The sequence below is a fragment of the Thermobia domestica genome, chromosome 13, assembly GCF_964235325.1.
Source record: "Thermobia domestica chromosome 13, izTheDome1.hap1.1, whole genome shotgun sequence".
Lineage (NCBI taxonomy): Eukaryota > Metazoa > Arthropoda > Insecta > Zygentoma > Lepismatidae > Thermobia > Thermobia domestica.
Window position 1 is genome coordinate 7,871,194 of NC_137466.1, and position 22,938 is coordinate 7,894,131.

The 22,938-nt window shown below is 34.1% G+C and overlaps 1 protein-coding gene across 1 annotated transcript; it reads left to right on the plus strand.

Annotated features, from left to right (window-relative positions):
* Window positions 1-3,543: 3,543 nt before the first annotated feature.
* LOC145667486 (52 kDa repressor of the inhibitor of the protein kinase-like) lies at window positions 3,544-4,074 on the plus strand. Its single transcript, XM_081734963.1, has one exon. The coding sequence runs from the start codon at window positions 3,544-3,546 to the stop codon at window positions 4,072-4,074; it is 531 nt and encodes a 176-aa protein (XP_081591089.1).
* Window positions 4,075-22,938: the final 18,864 nt, after the last annotated feature.

A 22,938-nucleotide genomic window follows, 5' to 3' on the forward strand; every position in this document is an offset into this window, starting at 1 on the left:
AGAAAAGTTTGAAAGATAAAATAATTGTGCTAGTAAAATGCTGAACTAGTTACAACAAACTTCTATAAATAAAATTCAGTTATTGGAAACCTCTCAAGCATCCAATACGAGTGTTACTCATTGCACATTTTATATGTATAATGGCTTACTGAACTATTTTCAAATCTCCATTATTATTATTATTATTATTATTATTATTATTATTATTATTATTATTATTATTATTATTATTATTATTATTATCATGGTGGAAAAGTAGAATGAAAGAATATAATGAGAATAACATTTATCTTACTAATGATTGATATTATTTCTGATATGTTCGTAAAAAAATATAATTATTACTTTTGAGCGAGTAAAGAATGTAAAATGATTTTAATTTTTTAACGACTTTTGCCACCCCTAACATATTTGTGGCCCCCTAAACTTCTGTGGCTGGTTGCGGGCCTGGTGCCTCCGACAAAATGACGGCCAGGCAAATTCACGAGTTGAAGTAGGTCGTACACAGAGACCGTGCAGTGTACCGTTCGTAACGTAGTCCCACGAAGACGAGAAATGCACGGATGGTCGGTGATGAATTACACATAAGCTGCATATTTTGGAAGAAATCTATCACGAAGAAAAGTTACTGGTAGTTCTGTAGCTGCAACATACACGTTAGCAACAGTACTAAGCGGTATGCATTATCAGCTTGTCGAATGCCAAGGGATATGAATAGTGTATAGTTACTTCAATATTGAAGAGTGAGCAGGCCATTAAACAATATAAATATAGCTTAACTTAAACTGGATTCGGCTACAGCGTAAGCGGAATAGAAAAATACGATTAGGAACCCCTTTTTATCGCAGAATAACTACTACTGAAAAACGAAAGGACAGTAAAAGAAATTACAGAAAAGAGGAGCGAAAAAGTCCTGGAAGCCTCCATGTGTCAGAATTCTAGTTCCACCATTGTATTTTTGTATTTTTTTTTTTCGTGAAGTCATCCCATAAATAAAGAAAAGAAGAGGAAGATTTATATATTTATGTGAACTTTGTGTGCTACTGTTTTTGTAAGAATTTGTATCATCAATTTACCAATTTTAAAGTTTCAGGTGCAACTGACACGTAAGCTCTACTGTAATTGAAGGCAGGCCCGTGCTGGCCCACCGGGACACCGGGACGCGTCCCGGTGCGCCCTCCGAAACATCACAAAAGTTACAAGTTTTTAGTAATAAATTCTTACAGTTTTATTGCTAAAGAACCCGTGAAAGGTGCAGTGCGCCCTTTACCTTAGGCGCCCTTGCGAGTCCACATCAAAGATGAACGATTTTATTTACTCGTCTGTATACTACAGTTCTGTACAATAAATACATATAGTTAATATTGGTAAAGAACCCGTGGAAGGTACAGTGCGCCTTTTACATAAGGCGCCCTGCGAAACATCACGTTATAGATAAGTGGTCTTACTTATCCTGTGTACCAGCTTTATATAATAAATTCAAATAATGATTGTTAATAAAGAAGCTGTGAAGAATACAAGGCGCCCTTTACAATTCATACAGTTGTTATTGGCAGAGAAAAGGTAAAGTGTATTATCACTTATAAAACTATTATATGTTATGTAGCTATAAAACGAAACAACGTGATACATCAAGAATAGTTCGGATAGTCAAACATACGATGCATTCATGAAATACTACATTGACACTAGTCTCTAATTTACCATTTTCACGGCATCGAAGCTTTCACAGTCTTAATATGCGTCCATATATCCGAGCATATTGATTGTTCCTGTGTGCTTAAATCAGTGTTTGAATAATCAGTGCCTATTGTAATTCTAAAATATAGCTATATTAATTTCCGTAAAATGTGGTCTTCCTGTCACCACCATGGGCGTCGACAGGGGGGTTCGAAGGGGTCGGTCGACTTCCCTGGAAATCTAGTTAATATTACCTTGATCTTGAAGTAGTCAAGTATATATATTGAACTTAGAAGGAGTTTCCGGAGACAGGATCGTATGTTCTCTCCGTAGCACTTCACGATAATTCCTGTTTTCAAAATCTCAAACGTCGAAAGAATCAAGCAAGTTATCCTCAATCGTTCCCATAGAAAATGAAGAGCCACATCTTTTAATTCTTCTGCAGTGGTTTCCTTTGTAAAACAGGATAAAAGTATTTCTCTGACTCATTTGTCTGACCTTTACAACAATCTTAAAAGTATGAGCATTTAACACATATTGATGTTAAAAATCGGTTCTGTTTGTGAAGGCAATAAAGTCACCGACTCCTCTGCACCTGTTTGACCCTCTGGCTGTAGCAAGGTGATCCTGAATGACCCCGCCTCCTTTTAAACCAAGAATCTTGATGGATTACAGAGAGGGGAAGGAAAAAAATGAAATGAAATCTTTAGTTTTACGTCCCACGGTTATGCCGGTTAGGCTAAAGGAGACGGTGATGATGAGAGATGAGTGAAATGGTGGAATGAAGAAAGTGGGAGGAAACGGGAGTACCCCGAGAAAACCCACGAGCAGAGAGGGGAAGGAGTCGAGAAGACAAAACTGCAAATGGAGCAGCAGGGACAATGATTCTAATGCTGTCAAATATTGTCTTCCTTGTTCTTAGTAGCGTTTTGAGCAGAAAGAAATTTGCCTTTTTTTCCTGTGAGACCCCGTGGTTTAAAAGTACAATGTTATTTTTAGCGGGGAGGATGGAGATTGGCCCTTTTCAAGAAGAGAAAGATTTAGTTTTGCATAGTTGGTTGTGTGCAGTTATTGGAAATCCGTGTTTCTGGTGTGGCATATTGGCGGTTTTCGTTTTCAAAACTTCAAATTTGCTCAGGAGTGTCTGAAAGTGATAAATGTGTGTGGGTTTTCGATCTCTGGTCTTTTTCAGAGTTTAGTGGGTGTTTAACCCTTAGTTTATAATTTATTTAATATCTCATGTGTAGGTGAGTGAATTAGAAAGAATTGCTTTTTAAAAATTAATCATGCATAAGCATAAGCAAATGAAACTCGATGTTTTTCTAAAACAGCAAGTGTCCTCAAAATTGGAAAACACCAAACGTGATATTCTGTGTGTTGAAAATCTGAGCGAAGAAAAAGAGTTACCGGAGGGCAATATCGTTAGCGTACCTTCTCCCCAAATGTCCCCTTGTGCAACTTTATTAGGTGAGGAGCCGTCCTGTGACCCAAAAGACATTGGCAATTATGTAGACTTAAATTTGCAGTCACGTTTGTCGGACAGTGGTCGATATAAAATATTGATGTCGCCGTGGCACCCGACCGAAACATATGATTTAAAACAAGATGTTATGCCAGGAAAACGCCCCTTTTTGTATAAGTGGTTTGTTGAATTTCCGTGTCTAGCATATTCTAGAAGGTTGCGAGGGGGATTGTGCAAGCAGTGTGTTCTTTTTCGATCTCCGGTAAAAAGAGGATTGCAAGGGTCTTTTATACTAACACCGTTTATACTAATACAATGATTTTTTTGCATCTGCTCGACAACACGAACAATCTGATTGGCATCGGGCGTCCACAGAACGTGCTCAGTTATTTTCGAATGTTATGTCTACGAAAAGTTTGCCCGTTGATTTGAAAATTGATGAAGCGGCTCGGAAGCAAGTTGAGGAAAACCGAAAAAAACTGTCATTAATCATTGAGACAATTTTCTTTTGTGTGACACATGATTTGTCTTTACGAGGAAAGAATGCTAAATCTGACAATTTCTACGATCTTCTCCAATTTGAAGTAGATTCAGGAGATATAACATTAAAGCAACACTTTGGAACTCCTGCTCAAAATGCAAAATACTTATCTGTGCAAAATCAAAATGAATTGATATCAGTTGCAGGCAACACTTTATATGAACAGTATATAAAGTCTAAAATTGTTTCTTCCCACTATTATAGTGGGCTTGCAGAAGAGACAGCTGATATTGGGGGTGTAGAACAATTGTCTCTAGTGATTCGGTTTTATGACACTGTTGAAAATCAGATGCGAGAAGATTTCGTACGTTTGATTCCATTAGAGGAGTTAAACGCCGCATATATTGCCAGAATAATTCTAAAAGCATTGAAAGAACGTGGATTATCTTAGTGTGAACTTGTAGGGCAGGGTTTCGATGGTTGTTCCACCATGGCTGGATGTAGTAACGGTGTACAAAGCATTATCAGACGACAATTCCCAAAAGCGTTTTTTTTTTTTTTTACCATTGTGCATCACACAACCTTAATCTTGTCGTTAATAAGCTATGTTCCGTTTCTTACATACGAAACACAGTGAATAGTATCAAAGAAATCACAATTTTTTTTCGCGAGAGCACATTTAATAGAAAAAATATTCCAAATATCCCACTTCTTTCTGAAACCCGCTGGACTTCCAAATACAGCAGCATCAGAAATTTTCTGAACATTTCATAGAAATAATGTGTGCTTTAGAAGAACTGTCAATAAATTCTACAGTTTCTGAAACTAGAAGCAATGCTTATCGTCTTTTTTGTGCAGGAACAACAGGAGCCTTTATTGTTTCTTTGTCAGTTATCAGTCAATATTCCTCGTACCTTGAGCCAGTAGCACAAATTTTGTTATTAGTTCAATTGAACTTGATGGCGGCAAAATCACACATTTCGGAGTTGATTTGTATGTTCAAAGAACAGAGATACAGCTGAAGTTACATTTTATTCGATATTCGAAAAGTGTATTCGTGTTGCTGATGAACTGAATATTCAGCTGTCAGTTCCCAGACTTGCATCTCGATAAGTTCATTGTGCTAATGCTCCATACACAAATGCGAAAGAATATTACCGGCGAACCATATTTATACCGTACATAGATTCTTTGTTACAGTCGCTAAATAATAGAGTTTCGGAAGAACATAGTCCAGGCTTTTCACACTGCATCCCCGTGAAATAAAAAACTCCTCTAAACTACAATTCATGAAGATGATGGATGAAATAAATGAAATTTACGAATTTGACAATTTCCTTCCTCAAGCTGAATGCTGGTGCGATTTATGGAAACACAGAAATTTAGATGCAGACAGTTTAGAGAAACTCTCTTTTTTTGATTTGATTAATCACGTCACATTTTATCCGGCAATAAAGCAAGGAATACAAGTAATGGTTACTCTCCCCGTTACAACACGTGATGTTGAGAGAAGTTTTAGCACCCTAAGACGTGTGGAAACGTGGTTAAGGTCAACTATCTCTGAAGAAAGATTGACAGGATTGTGTATGATGAGTCTCCATCGGGAACTTATAAATATAAATAAAACACAATTCATATCAGACGTGTTGGATGCTTTTGGGAAAGAACCAAGGCGTATGCAATTCTTGTTCAAGAAGTAGACCTATATGACACGTAATAATGCTTGACTATATATAGAGATTTTTATGTGCACTTTCCTTTATATTGTGTGTTCACTTTTTTTTATAAATATAATTTGATTGTTCTGCGTTTTGTAAAGTGGTTACGGAAGAAAGAAAGATTTTGTGTATCTTGTGTGAACTTTATGAAACAAGACAAGGAATTATTTCTACCTGGTGGCTTAGTTATTTACAAACACGAAGATTACGACGATTTTATCTTATAAAATCTGCTCTTTTCCTGTTTGGTAAGTAAAACCGTAATATTTTCGTAAATATATTTTGCATGTGTTATTTTTTAATTTCTATTTATGTGAAATGATTAGGTTCTGATTTTCATGCACAAAAAATATTTTCTTGTATTTATCGAGATCACGAGGGCAGTCTCGTTGTTGCATGACTTCGCAAAGGACTGATAAATAAACACCAAGAAACACAGTACTGTTATAAAGTTTTCTCTTTTTGGGTTGGTTTATTCTGAGTTTAGTGTCCCTTACAGCCCCGAGGGTGAGATGTGGACCTAAAGCTTCATATGGAATGCAAACTTTATGAGCTCAACTTCTACCGGGAATCTAACTCGAATCTTCCACACCAAAGGCACGTACGGTAGCAACATAGTCACGAACATGTATTCTTTCTCTCTCTCCCTCTCTCCCTCTCTCTCTCTCTCTCCCTTTTTCCTTGATTCTTTCAACGTTTGAGATGTTGAAAACAGGAATTATTATGAAGTATTAAGGAGGAACCATTGGCGTCATTTCAGACTTCGCTTGAGGGGGTAAGAACACCACCGTTGTAAGACTTCCACGTTTCGTGCTAGTATATTAGTAGACAATCAATTAAGGTATATATATTCCTCAAACTCTTGGGGGGGCAATTGCCACCTTTTTCCCTCCCTAAATGACGCCCCTGGAGGGAACATACGATTCTGTCTTCGGAAAGTTCTTCTAAAGTCAACATAGTATATGTACTTGCATGACTTCCTAATTATAATATTGTAGTTTTGTTTTATATATATATATATATATATATATATATATATATATATATATATATATATATATGTGTGTGTGTGTGTGTGTGTGTGTGTGTGTATTATTAGCGTTTGTTCTTGACCCCTTGCGCAAGTTTCTGGAGACGCCCATGATCACCACGGCACGGCGCACAGTGGGGCGAAACGGCAAAAAGCTGGCCAAAAGTAAAAAAAACGAAAGTTAGTAATATAGGAAATTTTATGGAGTTGGCTACAGTGATGTTAGAAGGGCTCAAATCCATAAATAGAATAGGGTTTGTACTTTATTCCGACTACCTGAGCCACTCTTAAGTGGACCCTTCAACAGGTCAAATGCGTAGAGAACAATAGAAGAATTGTGACGCGTCCGTTGAAACGGTTGTAACTTTCGAACGCGTTCATAGTTTTTAAATCGGTAATTTTTCCTATATCGTACTGGTAAGTAGAATAAGTGTATGAAGTGAAAAATTAATAATAATTATGTAATAATTTAAAATTTGAATCGCAAGTTAGGCAAAATTTTCACATTGTTTATATATTTTATTAACTTAAAGCGTTGAAAACATTATGTGCACCCTCGTCCACCACATTCATATTTTGTAGAATGGTAGTCTGAATACTAATTAATACTATCGACAAAAACGTAGCTGCCAAAACGTGCCAATTATGAAGCTGTTGATGTTAATTATTGTTCATTTAATGTTACAGTGACAAGCCGTTGCAGTTATCATAACCGAATCAAATACCAATAATTTGTGTCATTTAAGTAATAATACATTTCTAATAAATAAGAACGTAAGTAACAAGTAATTGTTCATCAAAATATGTGAAAAAAGTGAACGTTGTTAAAGATACATTGTGAAAATTACGAAGTAGGTTGACATTCTTTTTATTCCTCCATTTTGGATCCGCCATTTTGTTTTTCTTTCAACTTTAGTTGCAGAATCGTAATCAGCAACCTCAATAACCCCTTAATACTAAATTTCATTCAATTTGAATATAGTTATCATATTTTGGCCAGCTTTTTGCGTTTTCGCCCCACTGTGCGGCGCGTTCTCAGGTTGTGGATCGAGGAGAAGGCCTCTGGGATATAGAGATTAGCTGCAAATATACTGAATAAGGAGTCGCGGACAGACAAGGGGTTATCCTCCAGCTTGGGAATTTGGTGTGGGGCTAACAACTCATCCTGTGAAAAAAGGCTTGTTCATATATTCGCAGATTCCTCGGATCAGAACTCATAACTTGGCACGAACTCAGCAAAGTAAAATCGACATGAGAATTGGAACATGGAAGATAAGAAGTCTCTATAAGGCAGGCGCGTGTAAGTGTGTAACAAATGAGTTTAGAAAAGAAGATGGAACTAGTGGGATATCAGGAAGTTAGATGAGAAGGAAATGGAGGAGTCAAGTCGGGAAATTTTACGTTCTTTTATGAGGAACGAATTAAAAATTACCAACTAGGATCAGGGCTTTTCGTTCACAAACGAATACGTAATATCAACAATTACGTGGGTTGAATTTGTTAATGTTGGTTTTTGTTTTACTTCTCTTAAGGGTCGGTGGTGTAATATTATTGTTTTAAATGTACATGCCTCAACAGAAAAAAAGGATGACAATAAAAAAAAGTTTTTACGAAAGAATAGAACGGGTATTTGATCATCTCCGGCAATACCATATGAAAATTCTGTTAGGCGGTTTCAATGCGAAGGTAGGACGATAGGGTATTTTCAAACCGATTATAGGGAATAAATGTCTGCGTAATGAAGGTTGTGACAACGGCGTTAGACTCGTGAACTTTGCAACATTAAGAAACCTTATCGTGATTATTACAAAATTCCCACATCGCGACGTTCATAAATATACTTGGACCTCACCAGACGGAAAAACATAATCTAATCGATCACGTTTTAGTAGACAGAAGAAAACAATCTAGCGCAACTGATGTTCGCTCGTTCAAAGGAGTTGATTATGATAATAAGAGAGAGACTATCGTTGAATAAAGTAAATATTCAATATCTGAAAACGGAGCGATTTAATTTAAATAAATTAGAGGAGAGTCAGGTGAGAGGGGAGCGAGATTGAAGTTTCGAATAGATTCTCTGTTTTAGAACGTTTGGAGTGCACTAGTGTTCAGGATACTTGGTTGAAATTAGAGAAAACATTTCAGCAAAAGAAATATTGGGACAGACAGAAATACGTAGGAACAAAGCATAGTTCAACCAGGAATGCACTAAAGTAGTAGAGAAGAGAAAACAGAAGAAACAGCGTTGGCTACAAAATCCGAACGAAATAACTACATAAAATTTCACTGTCATCTGGCGGTAAACTTCCAAAACTTTTAGAACAAAGAAAGTCGATTTTTGAAAGCTAAAATTATTTAACTCGAAGGTAATAGTAAAAAATAAAAACATTCCGGACATGTATAAATGCATTAACGGACTTTAAAAAGGCTATCAATTTCGTGCTTATATATTAAAGAAAGGTAAAGGAACAGTCCTCACTGATCAGGATAGCATCTTAAATACATGGAAAGATTTCTTTGACGATTTGCTTAGCACATAGCCAAAAACTAATGTGCGTGGCGAAAGTGAAATGCATACAGCATAACCGTATATTCCAGAACCTAACCAGACAGAAATAGAAATCACTATTAAAAAATTAAAGAAACACACCTCTCCGGGTGTAGACGAAATTCTGGTTGACTTAATTTTAGCTGGGGGGGGGGATTGCAGAGCAAGATACACAAACTCATTCTCCTTATCTGGAACAAGGAGGAATTATCACAAGATTGAAAAGAATCAATCATTGTTCCAATTCGGAAGAGAAGCAACAACACTGATTTAATAATTATCGAGGCATTTCTCTTCTTTCAACATTCAATAAATATTTTTAAACATTCTATTAGCAAGATTGACTCCATGCACAGATGAAATTATTGGAGATTATCAGAACGGATTTAGGTAAAATCGATCAACTATCGACCAGATATTTACCATTCGACTAATACTTGAAAAGAAATGAAAGAATACAACATCCTGGTACATCAATTATTGACTTTAAACTCTGGTAAGAGGGAAACATTGTACAACATGTTTACAGAATTTGCAATACCGAAAAAGGTAGATTAATTAAGACATGTTTAAATGAATACCGAAGTAAGGTTCGAGTAGCGAAATTCTTGTTCACGAGCTTTCACGTTGAGATGACAACAAGGAGATGCGTTGTCTTCATTATTATTTACTTTGTTCTGGAGAACATGATAAGGAAAATCAAAGACAGCAATCAGGTCCTAGAGCTGAATTGTATTTACCAGGTTATGGCGTATGTTGATGATGTAAAGTTAATAGGTAATGATAGAATAATAGAAAGGAATGCAGACATCTTAATTAACGCTTGCAGCGATATAAGCTTAAAAGTAAATGCAGAGAAAACTAAATAAATGGAAGTTAGTCCTGATCGTAATACTGCATTTTATGGATGCGTTAAAATTCCAAATATTTTCTTTCGACAAAGCGGATACTTTCAAATATCTAGAATCATTATTAACAGACCAAAACCATAATCACAAAAAAATTTATGTCAACTGAAAGCAGGGATTTCGTGTTATTATTCAGTTAAAAATCTTTTGTTGTCGCGAATTCTGTTGAGGAATTTGTAGCTTAAAATATAAAACGATAATCATGGCTCTTGTGCTGTATGGTTGCGAAACATTGTCACTGACTCTGAGGGAAAATCGCAGACTGATAGTATTTGAAAAAAAGTTTCTTAAACCAATATTCGAACTCCAAGAGGAACGGGAATGGGGAATGGCGGAAACTGCATAACGATGAACTGCATAATTTTATACCATTTACAAAAACATTGTTAGGGTCATCAAATTTAGGAAGGCACAAAATAGCTATTTACGTTAATACTAAAACAAATTTGGTGGTGATTTTGATATAGAAAGGCATCCATACTTTCTTTCAAGAAGCTAAATGTATCAACAACTTAATGTAGCGCTATGGCTTATGGACACAGGAGGTTCAGTGCTGCATTTACAAAAGCTGTCCATTGATTTCTGTCCTTAGCCAACTGGACCAAGTTTGTACTTTATACTTCAATCTCTGCGAGAACCATTTTAATATTATCTTCACATCTGCGCCTATGTCTTCCTAATTTTCGTTTTCCTATATGGATTTCCAGTTCGAACTTTGAAAGCGTTTCTAATTTTTTCCATTCTGGCTACATAACCTGCCCGTTTGAGCCTCCTAGACTTGATGTCCCTAACAATGTTTTTGTAAACGGTATAAAATTATGCAGTTCATCGTTATGGAGTTTCCGCCATTCCCCATTCCCGTTCCTCTTGGAGTTCGAATATTGATTTAAGAATTTTGTTTTAAAATACTATGGTGATTTTAATATAGAAAGGCATCTATACTTTCTTCCAAAGTATATATATATATATTCCCTTTTGTATGGGCGCCCTTTTAGTAGACTTGTCCACCGCCCTCATTAGTATCCCAGCACGGGCCTGATTGAAGGTGAAACTAGCAGATAAATTGGCACTTTTATATATGGTAAATTTCTTCGCATTCAATGTTAACTTACAAAAAGCTCATATTTTACTAAGATTATATATTATTCTGGACTCGTGCTTGTTGTTCTAATAATTATTAACAAGTAGAATAGGTATATCCTTAAGTTAATGGATATTGATTTTTTGCTATCTGTACGAAATATACTTAATTAAAAATGAAAGTTAACCACGTACCTCTTGCGGCAACTTATTGGCGACTGTGCAAATTGTTGCGATTACTAAGAAGGCCATAAATGTCATGGCAATGAATGATATGTATGTATTTTCAAAGCTGTCCCATATTCCTATTACACAAGCAAAGGCCCCCACAATGAATGTTGCGGTAAAAAAAATTAACATCATGACAATCATAGGAAAACCATATTGAGACCCCGTTAACAAAATTATACGGTTCAATGAATCATGTAACTCTCGGAATTTATTCAAAGTATCTGCTGATGAACCATCCTGAGTATCAAAAAGAGTTGCTAATAAATTCTTTCGTAATTCGTGAAAAGTTATTATTAATCCGAAGCAAGATACATGAAAGGAAAGCATATAGGAACCTAATACGAAAATCAAAAAGAAGAAGCTGACAAAGCAATTATTGTCATAGTTGCCAGTGGAAAAAATCTGAACAAGCATAGCTATGGTAACGCATATTAAACACGCAACTCCTAATTTGTAATATTTAGGCCTCAAATTTAGTAAAAGTGGTTTACCACAATTCAATTTAAAGATAAAGTGTAAGTAACACCATTCCTGTAAATAATTAGTAAAGAAAAAGCCTGTGTACCAGCATGCGGGGAGCATGACACATACAAATATTTGATAACAAGTAAACAAAGCTCTTATCACATAATCTTGAAATTCATTTGTGTTGTAAAGAAGGGAAATATTCCTTGCACAGCCAACGTTAAAATAGCATACTGTAGCATATAACAGAATCGAGTAGATAAATAGAAATGGATTTAATTTTTTACTGTGAGGATATTCCTTTTGTATTTGAAATGGGAAGTATCCTGTAATTTGACTAAAAATTATCAGAGGCCAAAAGTCATAAAAGATGCAACGACACGGAGTCGAACTAAAAACACTTCGTAATAATTTACCAAAATAATCACGTATTCTATTCAACATGACTATATAATAAACTGTGAGATAGTGACTGCTGTATAACATAAAACAATTACAAGTAAGGTTCAATTGAGGACTTTAAGAGTAATTTCGGAGTTGATTTTAAAACACAAAAGACTTAATTATGATTTATATTTAAAACACGCCTTTATTCTATATAACATCTTAATAGCATCTCTCCCAGGTTGCTTTACTTTTATAAATTTTCTACATAAAGAAAATATAATTTATCATTATTATTAGCATACATGATTGATTCACAAGATAAAAGTATACATCCTTTTCTATTGCTAACTGGCAGAATAGGCTGTTTATATCTGTGTTTGTCTAATTAACATTTCATTAATAGTTATTTTGTCTACCATATTCAGGAGTTAATTTAGTGGTTAGTTAATAATTATTGCCTTAAGAAATAATGTTCACGAACCCAGTTAAATTGATTTTATGGCATAACGAAATGAAAAAATGAAATGAAATGAAATCTTTAAAGTTTTACGCCCAAAGATTACGCCGGCTAGGATAAAGAAGACGGTGATGATGAGAAATGAATGAAATGGTGGAATGAAGGAAGTTGGAGGAAACGGGGTAACCCTGAAAAACTCACGCACATGGTGTTTGTCCACCACAAGGCTCACTTGGCGCAGGCTGGGATCGAACCAAGGGCCTCGTACACCATAGGTGAACGCTCTACCACTGAACCACCGCCCAACGAAATGAGTTCACAGAAGTACTACAGAGGTGTAGTTACAATGACCTTCGAAATGTATACCCCAGATGTCAAGTTACAATTGTATTCTTCGAAAATAAAGAAATGTATTTTCAATTTAATTGAATTAAATAAGTTGATACCTGCACAGAAATTATTTCTGATATGTAGTTACAAAATTACTATTGCTATTTTGAGCGATAGGGGTCCGCGGTGGCTCAGTGGTAGAGCGTTCAACGCTGGTGCATGGGCTCCCTGGTTCGATCCCAGCTCGCGCCAAGTGAACTTTGTGGTGGACAAACACCGTGTGGAGGGTTTTCTCGGGGTTCTCCAGTTTCCTCCCACTTCCGTCATTCTACTATTTCATTTATTTCTCATCATCACCATCTCCTTTAGCCTAGCCGGCATAACCGTAGGACCTAAAACTTAAAAGTTTCATTTCATTTCATTCTTTTGAGAAACAATATAAGCTCGTAATCGTAGTAGTACAAAAAAATAGAATTCGAGATTTGAACGAATTTTAACATACCATAAAATTCACACGTTGAATAACTAATACTGAAATATTTATTCATATGATTATATCTCCCTCTGCTAATTCGTTTGCACAAATTCTTGGAGACAATACTGTTCATTCCAGAACAAAGTTCAAACTTAACTTTGCTGAAAATGACAAATAACAAAAAATGGATTTTTTTTTCGGAAATAGCTTTAGACGTTTTGTTTATATTTAGTACTTAGTTCATTAACCATTTAAGAATAACTTTTTAGCTGAAGTATCCGCTTTCCCACGAGAAGACATAAGATTCACAGAAAATATTTGAAATATAATACAGAGGCTTTGGGTTTTAAGAAATACTTAGAAATTATAATGATGTAAATTTGAAACAGCAAACTATCATAGACCCTTTCATAAGATTGACATTATTTCTCTAAACATCGAGACATAGACAAATCGCTTTCTTCCAAACCCTAAACGGATTGGCTGGCTCACGCCCGTCTTTCAGATGCGGCATCTGAAACTTTTGACTGGAACGGGTTATCATTATAGCCATTTATTTTTTTTCTTATCTTTATTGGATATCCATGTTTGAAAGAAAAAAGGTGAAAAGGAAAAAGGAGAGAACAAAGGGACCACAGCACAAGAACAAAACAAACAAAAAACAAACAAGCAAACAAACAAGAATAAAGTACGAAGAAATTAACAACAATTTTCTTGCGAAGTGCTATTCAGCTTAACTCTATCTGCACCTATCCTGAACTATACTACTTAGTATTTCAATCCCTAATCCAACGACTATAATAATACTAATACGACATAAAATACTTAAATAATACATTCTATTGTTATTAATTCTTATCTACTTATCTATCTATAACGATTATGTATCTAATCTATATATCTAATCTACTCTTCTATTTTGTTATTATTTATTTATTTTTTATATATTGCTTCCTCATAATTCTTAACCATTTAATTCCTAGTGATTGATTTCTTTTCTTAACTTTTAAGATCTTTTTTAAGATTGTAGTCTTAATTATTATGTTTTTTTTAATTACCTACTTCCTAATTTTTATTTGTTTAATTGTAATTATAGTTTCCACATTCTTATTTAATGGTTTACTATATTATTTATTATCATATCCATATTATTTATTATCACCCGAAATGGATGTAAATCTAACCTTCTTTTCCTTGGAAGTTAAATTTTCGATCGATACTAAAGTACAAATCGATAAATCAATAATTACTTGTGCCAAAGTCAAGATCTAGCTCACTCGTTCTCTCGCAACCTGAAACGGGAGATTCATCTCATTCCATGGAAACTCTTCAGACACAACCGTTTAAGTTCAAAATTATTTCTTTTTACTTTCAACCGACTTCTACAAAAAGAAGAAGAAGAAGAAGAAGCTCAGATTGATGTATATATTCTGTATGTAAGGATGTTTGCGATTATCTCGAGAACTGTTTGTTATATTCATTGAGATAACATAGACTGCTTACAGATCTCCTTCCCTATGTCGCAGTGTTGCTTCAAGCGTACTCTCGATTCTAGCGTTCGATTCAAGATATCTTCTCCCAAGATGACGATAAGTTTCAGTCAACTGATATATGTAACTGTCTACTAAAGTGAACGTGAACCAATTTACAAATATACTTTTTTATACAGAATATCGATAAATAACGCGCGACTTGTATGAGAGATAGGCCTATTGTTCCTTTTAATAGTGAGTGAGGATTATTTTATGCAGTAGTTGATATCATTAGCAATTTTTAACATAGGCCTTCTGGTATCAAATTATCAGAATATTTTTTCAGAGAATATCAAGATAAAGTTGATTGGATAGTATTGCTCACTTCCAAACATTATCAGAAGATTTTATTAAAGGGATGTAAGATGAAGTTGAATGGTGCTATGTTTCAGTGTCACAAATATTATCAATAGATTTTATATAAGATTGATTAGGAAGGTACTTCATGCGATCAAAAATTATCAGAATATTTTATTAGAGTTCCAGCCAAATGTATTTCATCCAGCCAACTGTTATAATGAGAATTAAAGGATAAAATTAATTATGTTTTATTTCAAAATAACAATATCAGACGATTTTATCAGAGAGTTCGTGGATAAAGTTGATTTGGAATGTATTTTAGAATATTAAAAATTATCATAATATTTTATTATAGAATTCCGAGATAAAAATTAATTGATATTACATAATAGCGTGACAAAAATTATCAAAAGACTTTGTTATAGAGTTTATTGGCATATATACTTTTAATATAAAGCAAGATTATATGTGAAAATGAAATGCTTCATTTTGCGCCGTAAAAGCCTTATGATCCCTTTGATATGAGCAACTCATTCCATCATCTCAAGGACTATTCTGCACTTTCCATCTGTTCTGTTAATTTGGATTATCTGCTCAAGAAGTGACAAATCTATTCTACTGTTTTGGAGAGGAGTTGGAGAAAACTTCATCCAACAATGAATTAAAAACGATTCACTATGATTTCATGTGTATAATAAATACTCATACGACTGTTATTCAAAAAGTAGCGAGACTATCTGGGTTATTTCCGGGTATGTTAAACAATCTTCTCTTCATTATTTCATATCTATTAGTTTAAAAGTTATCAGAGCAATTAAAATGAAGTGGTCCATTTTTTTATTTATATGAATTGTGTGCAGCACTTACTAAATATGAAATTTTGTAAATTTTTCTGATCATAACATTAAAGATTTACAAGATTTACTAATGAAACTTGTCGTCTTTACATTACATTATAATACTTGATATTTTTACGAATTATTCTTAGTTTAAACCTTCGTCAGTCACCTACTTTTGTCGAACATGACTAGTCACCTTGGGAGTTTCACATCACAACACAAAAGTATTTATGATATTATTGCTAGTAAAGAAAATCTGTTATTTGTTCATGATATATCTGCAATTTGAGTTAAAGTCCTTTGTGGTAATTGTGCAATAACACAACAACAATAATAATAATAATAATAATAATAATAATAATAATAATAATAATAATAATAATAATAATAATAATAATAATAATAATAATAATGCAGTAAAAATTTGCCAATTTGAAACTAAGAGCACTGAAATAAATTGAGGTTATAAAACATTTCATTTGACTAACAGAGGGCTAAACTATATCTGAATCATAAATGTAGATATGTAAAACAAAAATAATTTACCTTGCGAAAAAATAATGTAAGATTCTAGAGTGATAGTTTTCTGTACGAAATAATGAAACGAAGGTATTTCAAATTCTTGCAGTAAGTCAACAGCAATTGGTCATAGATTCATTAAAAATATATGTTTACGTTCTAAAATTTATGATTTTGCTCTATAGGAAGTTATATAAAATGATTAGTGATTATGAAAATGAATGGAAAAGATATGCAGTGAGCACAATGTACAGTTACCAAACGTTTACGTTTCTCGGAGACAGTTCCCGAATTTTACAGGATTTAAAAGTGAAATTAGTAAAATTGAAAAGCATTTCCGCATTAATTGGTAAAATACGGTATGCTTAATCCAAACTTAGCCATTAATGCAACCCGAAACTTACACGCAGCGTGGTAACGGAACCGAAAATGTTTTTGGTTCAATTTTCAAAACTAAGAAGTTTGAATTTGTTGTACTTCGAAAACAGAACCGAAATGCATTTCCACATACCGATTTTGTTCCCAAAACCAAAAACAATAATTCTATATTCCCAGAAGAAGACCGAAACACATTTTGACGTCATCATTTGTAAACATCGCTAACTAAAGATCGTTACAAGTTGCAAACAATCTTGAACAACTGAAAAATGATAAATTGAAGCAATTCCTTAGATCACTTTTGTTTCGAAATATATTTTTCTTTCTTCTGTGATTTTGTTTGTACTTCAACATCGGTTTTGGTCCCAGAACCGGAATCGATTTTCTAGTAAACAGTTTTTATCAGAAAATCTCTCTGGGTTCCGTCCGAGAACCCATTTATAGTTATCGGTTTCGTTGCAGTTAGCAGCACTGTTATATGCGTTATGATCACTAATCTAACAATGGAAATGGAAATTTCTGCCAAAATTAGATATTTCATTGCTAAACTTACGAGGAAGGTCCATAAACAGTGAGAGTTGAATTTTGATGAAAATTTGTGACAAGACTCAGTTCGAGTTACTAAGTAACGTAGTAATAGTCACTCGATGCGCAAATGCTTCGTTGAGCTGCTACACCGACGCCATCTTGAAATCCAGTAGGCAATGTACAAGAATACCCTTTTGGCACAAAAATAAAAAAGCTTTTGATAGATCTGACTTCAGTATTGAAAACCAAGGTAGAGCATCTATATGTGGGAGTACTTCCAGTGCATGATAACCATTTTGAAAGGCGCCATATCGAATCGCCATCAAATATGATAAATGGCAAGGGGGTCATGTGGTGTATCAAATAGCACTGAAATTTACTCCTGAATCCATTTCCGCAACCAAAGTTTACATATCTGTTTTCACGTCAGAGTTAAGAGCTCTCTTATTTACAGAAATATATAAAAACTGTGCGAGTTAGACTTGTTATGAAAGATGGTTGTGCGAGCACTTGCAGGATTTTAACTAATGCAGTAGTTAATGCAGTACAATAGCCACTGTACCAATCCGATCTTGAGACTAATAAGAGAAATCGTTAATTAAATTAAAATGCCTGTAGTAAAAAATGGAATAGCAGCATCCTACAAGTTATACCTATATCAAGCCAAAAATCAACTGTATGAAACCAAAAATATATTTTAGGCAAGTTTTCATGGTCCATTATAGTGTGTTAAGTTTTTTCTCCAATCTTGAAACATTACGCAAAGACTATCATTGTTATAGAATATTGCATTCTTTTCCAATACTCGTACTTGACAATCTATAATGTACCGTGTTTATTACGAAGTTAAAATACTTTAATGTATTTATTGCCAGTTTGTCTAAATATAATCGATTTATCGCTGACGTATTGAACAATGAAGTGGATTTAAATTATCAGTTCACAGCCAATTCTTAGAAAAAGATACACCTGGAAACACCTGATGTCTGTTCTGCTATTAGTGATAAGCGAATGCATACACACCTAATAAAAATAGATGGCAATAAACATTACACGATTCAATACCAAGTTGCTATCCATAAAACAAGCTTCTTTCTTGCTTTTTCCTGCAATTTTAAATAATTAAATATTTGCATCTTTCCACCTTTAATGATGAAACACTTGCTTATATTATAATAAGGGCAAGACTAGTTTTCATATCAAAACTGTGATAAATAACTAATTGTAGCAGGTGTTCACTTGTTTGGTGTACAAGTTATATGGCAGAATGTTCATAAAGAAAATGCATTACGTTTTGTATCATCAATTTTGTGCGCCAGTCGTAAAGGACATGCTTGCATATGCATGGCAGAAATGTTGGTACGTAACAGAAGCAATAGTTGATTCATTTACAAATGTTCTGGAGACTAGTAGAAAATAGTGTCTGTAGTCATGAAGATTGTGACGAAAGTTATTTGTTAAGTGTTTGCACTGTTCCATGATGCTGTGTGCTAACCACTTCGTATTGGATCTCCATAATCACAACGGAAGAGCAAAAGGTTAGTAAGTTAATATTTGCTTATGTGCAACAGTTTATATTATTTTCTAATAATTTTTGTATTTTTCTATTAATTTTCTAATAACTTCAAGACATATTCTTGTAAAGTCATATGTACCGTTGCACCTAACTTATATCACAGCATTTAAATGCTATGCATAATCGAAACACACACACTCATATATATAGCGCACTTTGAAATAGGTATGATTTGTTACAGTGCTGCTATTTCATTTTTCACTATAGGCATTTTAATTTAATTAACGATTTATCTTACTAGTCTCAAGATCGGATTGGTATAGTGGCTATTGTACTGCATTAACTACTGCATTAGTTAAAATCCTGCAAGTGCTCGCACAACCATCTTTCATAACACAAGTCTAACTCGCACAGTTTTTATATATTTCTGTAAATAAGAGAGCTCTTAACTCTGACGTGAAAACAGATATGTAAACTTTGGTTGCGGAAATGGATTCAGGAGTAAATTTCAGTGCTATTCGATACCCCACATGACCCCCTTGCCATTTATCATATTTGATGGCGATTCAATATGGCGCCTTTCAAAATGGCGATCATGCACTGGAAGTACTCCCACATATAGATGCTCTACCTTGGTTTTCAATACTGAAGTCAGATCTATCAAAAGCTTTTTCATTTTTGTGCCAAAAGGGTATTCTTGTACATTGCCTACTGGATTTCAAGATGGCGTCGGTGTAGCAGCTCATCGAAGCATTTGCGCATCGAGTGACTATTACTACGTTACTTAGTAACTCGAACTGAGTCTTCTTACAAATTTTCATCAAAATTCAACTCTCACGGTTTATGGACCTTCCTCGTTAGTATATCATTTTTATAATATAAATCATTCAGGTCTTATGATATCTTGTCTATTATTTGTCTCTTCCATATACAGTATGAAAAGTCCTTTACCAAAAAAAAAAAAAAAAAAAAAAAAAAGAAACAAGAAAAAAGTTATGAGAAACTGACACTCCTAATTTATGCTACTTACCTCAATTGTTACACTATTTCCAAATTCACAGAGTGGAATAATTCCTGTAAACACCAGAAAGATTAATGGAATTTGAAATAAATAATTTCCATTGAATTTGTCGAATATTCCCACCACACAAGCAAATATACCCACGATGAATGTTGAAAGCAAGAAACAAATCAAAATATTCAATAATGGGCCAAGTTCTGCACAAATGATCATAATCAAGCGGTACAAATAATCGTACAGTATTCGGTATTTCTTCAAGGTATATGAAGAAGGACAATTATTAATAACTATGAGTAAGTTCTCTCGAACTTCTTGGAAATATAATTTCAATCCCATGCAACCTACAATAAAGATGCCTTCGCAAAAATTTAGTGAAAGACTTACATGCAGCAGGGCAATGAAGGAAAATAGGTCATACTTAAGACAAGTAAAAGCTGGAGAAACGATACACATTAAAGACAAAATTAGATATGTGAGTAATCTTTTGTAATATTTAAGTCTTAAGTTCAGTATCGGATGTTTACCAGTATAACCTTTAAATTTCTTGTTGAAGGTACAACATTCTGGTAAATACTTAGTACTGGTTAAAGCTGTATACCAGGTCGCAGGCACCACGACCAAAATAAATAATTCGTAACAGATAGCTGAAATTCTTAGCACGTAGTCCTGAAACTCATTTCTGTTATAAAAAGTATAAATATTCATTACAAAGTTCAGATTAAAAGTACAAATTGTAATATATACGAGAACCGAGTATGAAAATAGCAGTGGGTTGAACTTTCTATTGTGAGGATATTCCTTTCGGATTTGGCATGGAAAGCACCCTAGAATTTGTGCACAAATAATATAGGGCCGAAATTCATAAACCATACAAGGAGAAGATACAGAAGACAATCGTTTTACCACCAAGCGTCTGAGGAATTCAGAGACGATGCGAGACATAGCTTGATAGTAGCTATTAATATTCAGAAGATACTAGCAAATCATGCAGATACTAGCAGCATAATAAACCACAGATTTTTCATTTGTAACTTTTTAATTGACACAGCGATTAGTTTGACAAAACTGATTAGTAATTTAAATGTTTTTTATTTATTATTTAATATAACAGAATATTGAAATTAATACACGATGCAAATACAAGGCTTTCCTACGTATATAATGAAAATATACGTAGGAAGTGTTTCAAGAACTTCAATTAGGTAATCGAATTAAAATACGGACGGTAAACATTTTACAATACTGTTCATATTAAGATATCTTATTGGAACCTCCTTAAATATTTGAGCAATTAAAATACTTATTAACGTCTGAATATTGTTCACTTACTTATTTTGTCATGTCATAATTCTAAAATTTCAGTGTTGCTAGATTATAAGTTTTGGGTTAAATAGATTGTAATAATCATATTTACAATATACACTAAACTCTTTAAAATGTACTTTGAAAAAGTTAATATTGCTAACACCTGCAGATGTAGTTGCTCATGCAGTATTGCAATTACCGTGCTCTCATACAAAATATTACTCAAATTTATTTAGTGCTGTTAGGACAGCTTTTATATATTTAAGTATAATTGAAAGAAAAATAACATTTTCATTTGCATATCTATCATAAAACAGAAGGAAGATGGAGAGAATGTAGACCAGGAAAGGAATGTGTTGATGCGATTAGGAAGAAGAGGACGCATCAATCTCTCAAACTGCTCTGTCAAGAAGAGAAAATGTTTTAAATACTATCCATATTGTCCATCAACTGTAATTGAAGAGAGAAGAAGCCATTTTGAGGGGAGATGTCGGTGTTTGGAGTTGGAATTTTCGATTTGTTAAAAGTAGCATTTTCAGAATCTACAGTCTTTGAAGTTTTATTGCGGGAAGATTCATGCTCATACAACATAAGATTCCCCTCGAGAAATGCAAATTATTTTGTGCTTCCGTTGTATTTTCAGGCTTAAATATAACTATTTTAACTTTTGACGATCATTCCAGGTTGTTTGATCTTCCCACTCTTCTGTAATGATGTAGTAAATAAATTGTTGTTTTGTTGTTCCAAAAAGAATACACAAATCATTGCTTACTGTTGTTCATTGTTCTACGTTCACAATTTTTTGTTTTCCTTATTAGTCTGTGTTACTAAACTTAGTGCCAAAGATATTGATAACTTAAACGTATATTATGGGAAAGCAATAAGAGAAGACGTTGGCAACCTGCAGGAGATTAAGAAAGCAGTAGGGACAACTTACTTTCATTAATATTCAACTGACAAGAAACCAACGCATATGCTTTGTCCTAAAGGAGAAAATTTTGGTGTAGTTATAAGAGATCTCGAGCAACTGAATATCATTATGAACATAAGCATTCATTGCGTGCTACAACGATGGATACTATCAAACCTATCTACAGAGCTCTTGCGGATCCCGTCCTTTTAGGAAAATTTTTGTATGGGAAAACAGAACCCCAATCAAAGTTTCAATGCAGTGATTTGGCAACGATGCATAAAAACTAAATTTGCGGGTTGAAAAATCGTACAAATCGCAGTGTATGATGCTGTTCTGTGTTTTAATAGTGGCCGTGAAGATTCTTTAAAAAAAATTGTCAAAGCATTTCTTTCAATCTTCTTCAGGCATCTCCATAATATGGTTTTTGAACGAATCAACGGCTTCTTCCGCCGAGGAAAATCGTTATCCACGCAATTTATTCTTGATATTCGGGAACAAGAATTCATTGGGTGCCAAATCAGGACTGTACGGCGGATGACCCATCAATTCGAGTTTTTGAATGTTCAAGTAGTCGATTGTTAGACGAGATATGTGAGAGTTCGCATTATCTTGATGAAGAATGATCCGACGGCGTTTGTTTTCCGTATTTGACCGAAGACCTCCAGCAAACAAATTGTTGTGTATCATTTAGAATTGACTGTTCTACGTTCCTCTAAAGGCACAGTTGCCACATGACCAGTTTTCCCGAAAAAACGGGTGACTATTTATTTCGATGTGCTTCGAGCGCGAACAACTTTTGTTGGATTTCGTTCATCTTGAAACACCCTTACAGTCG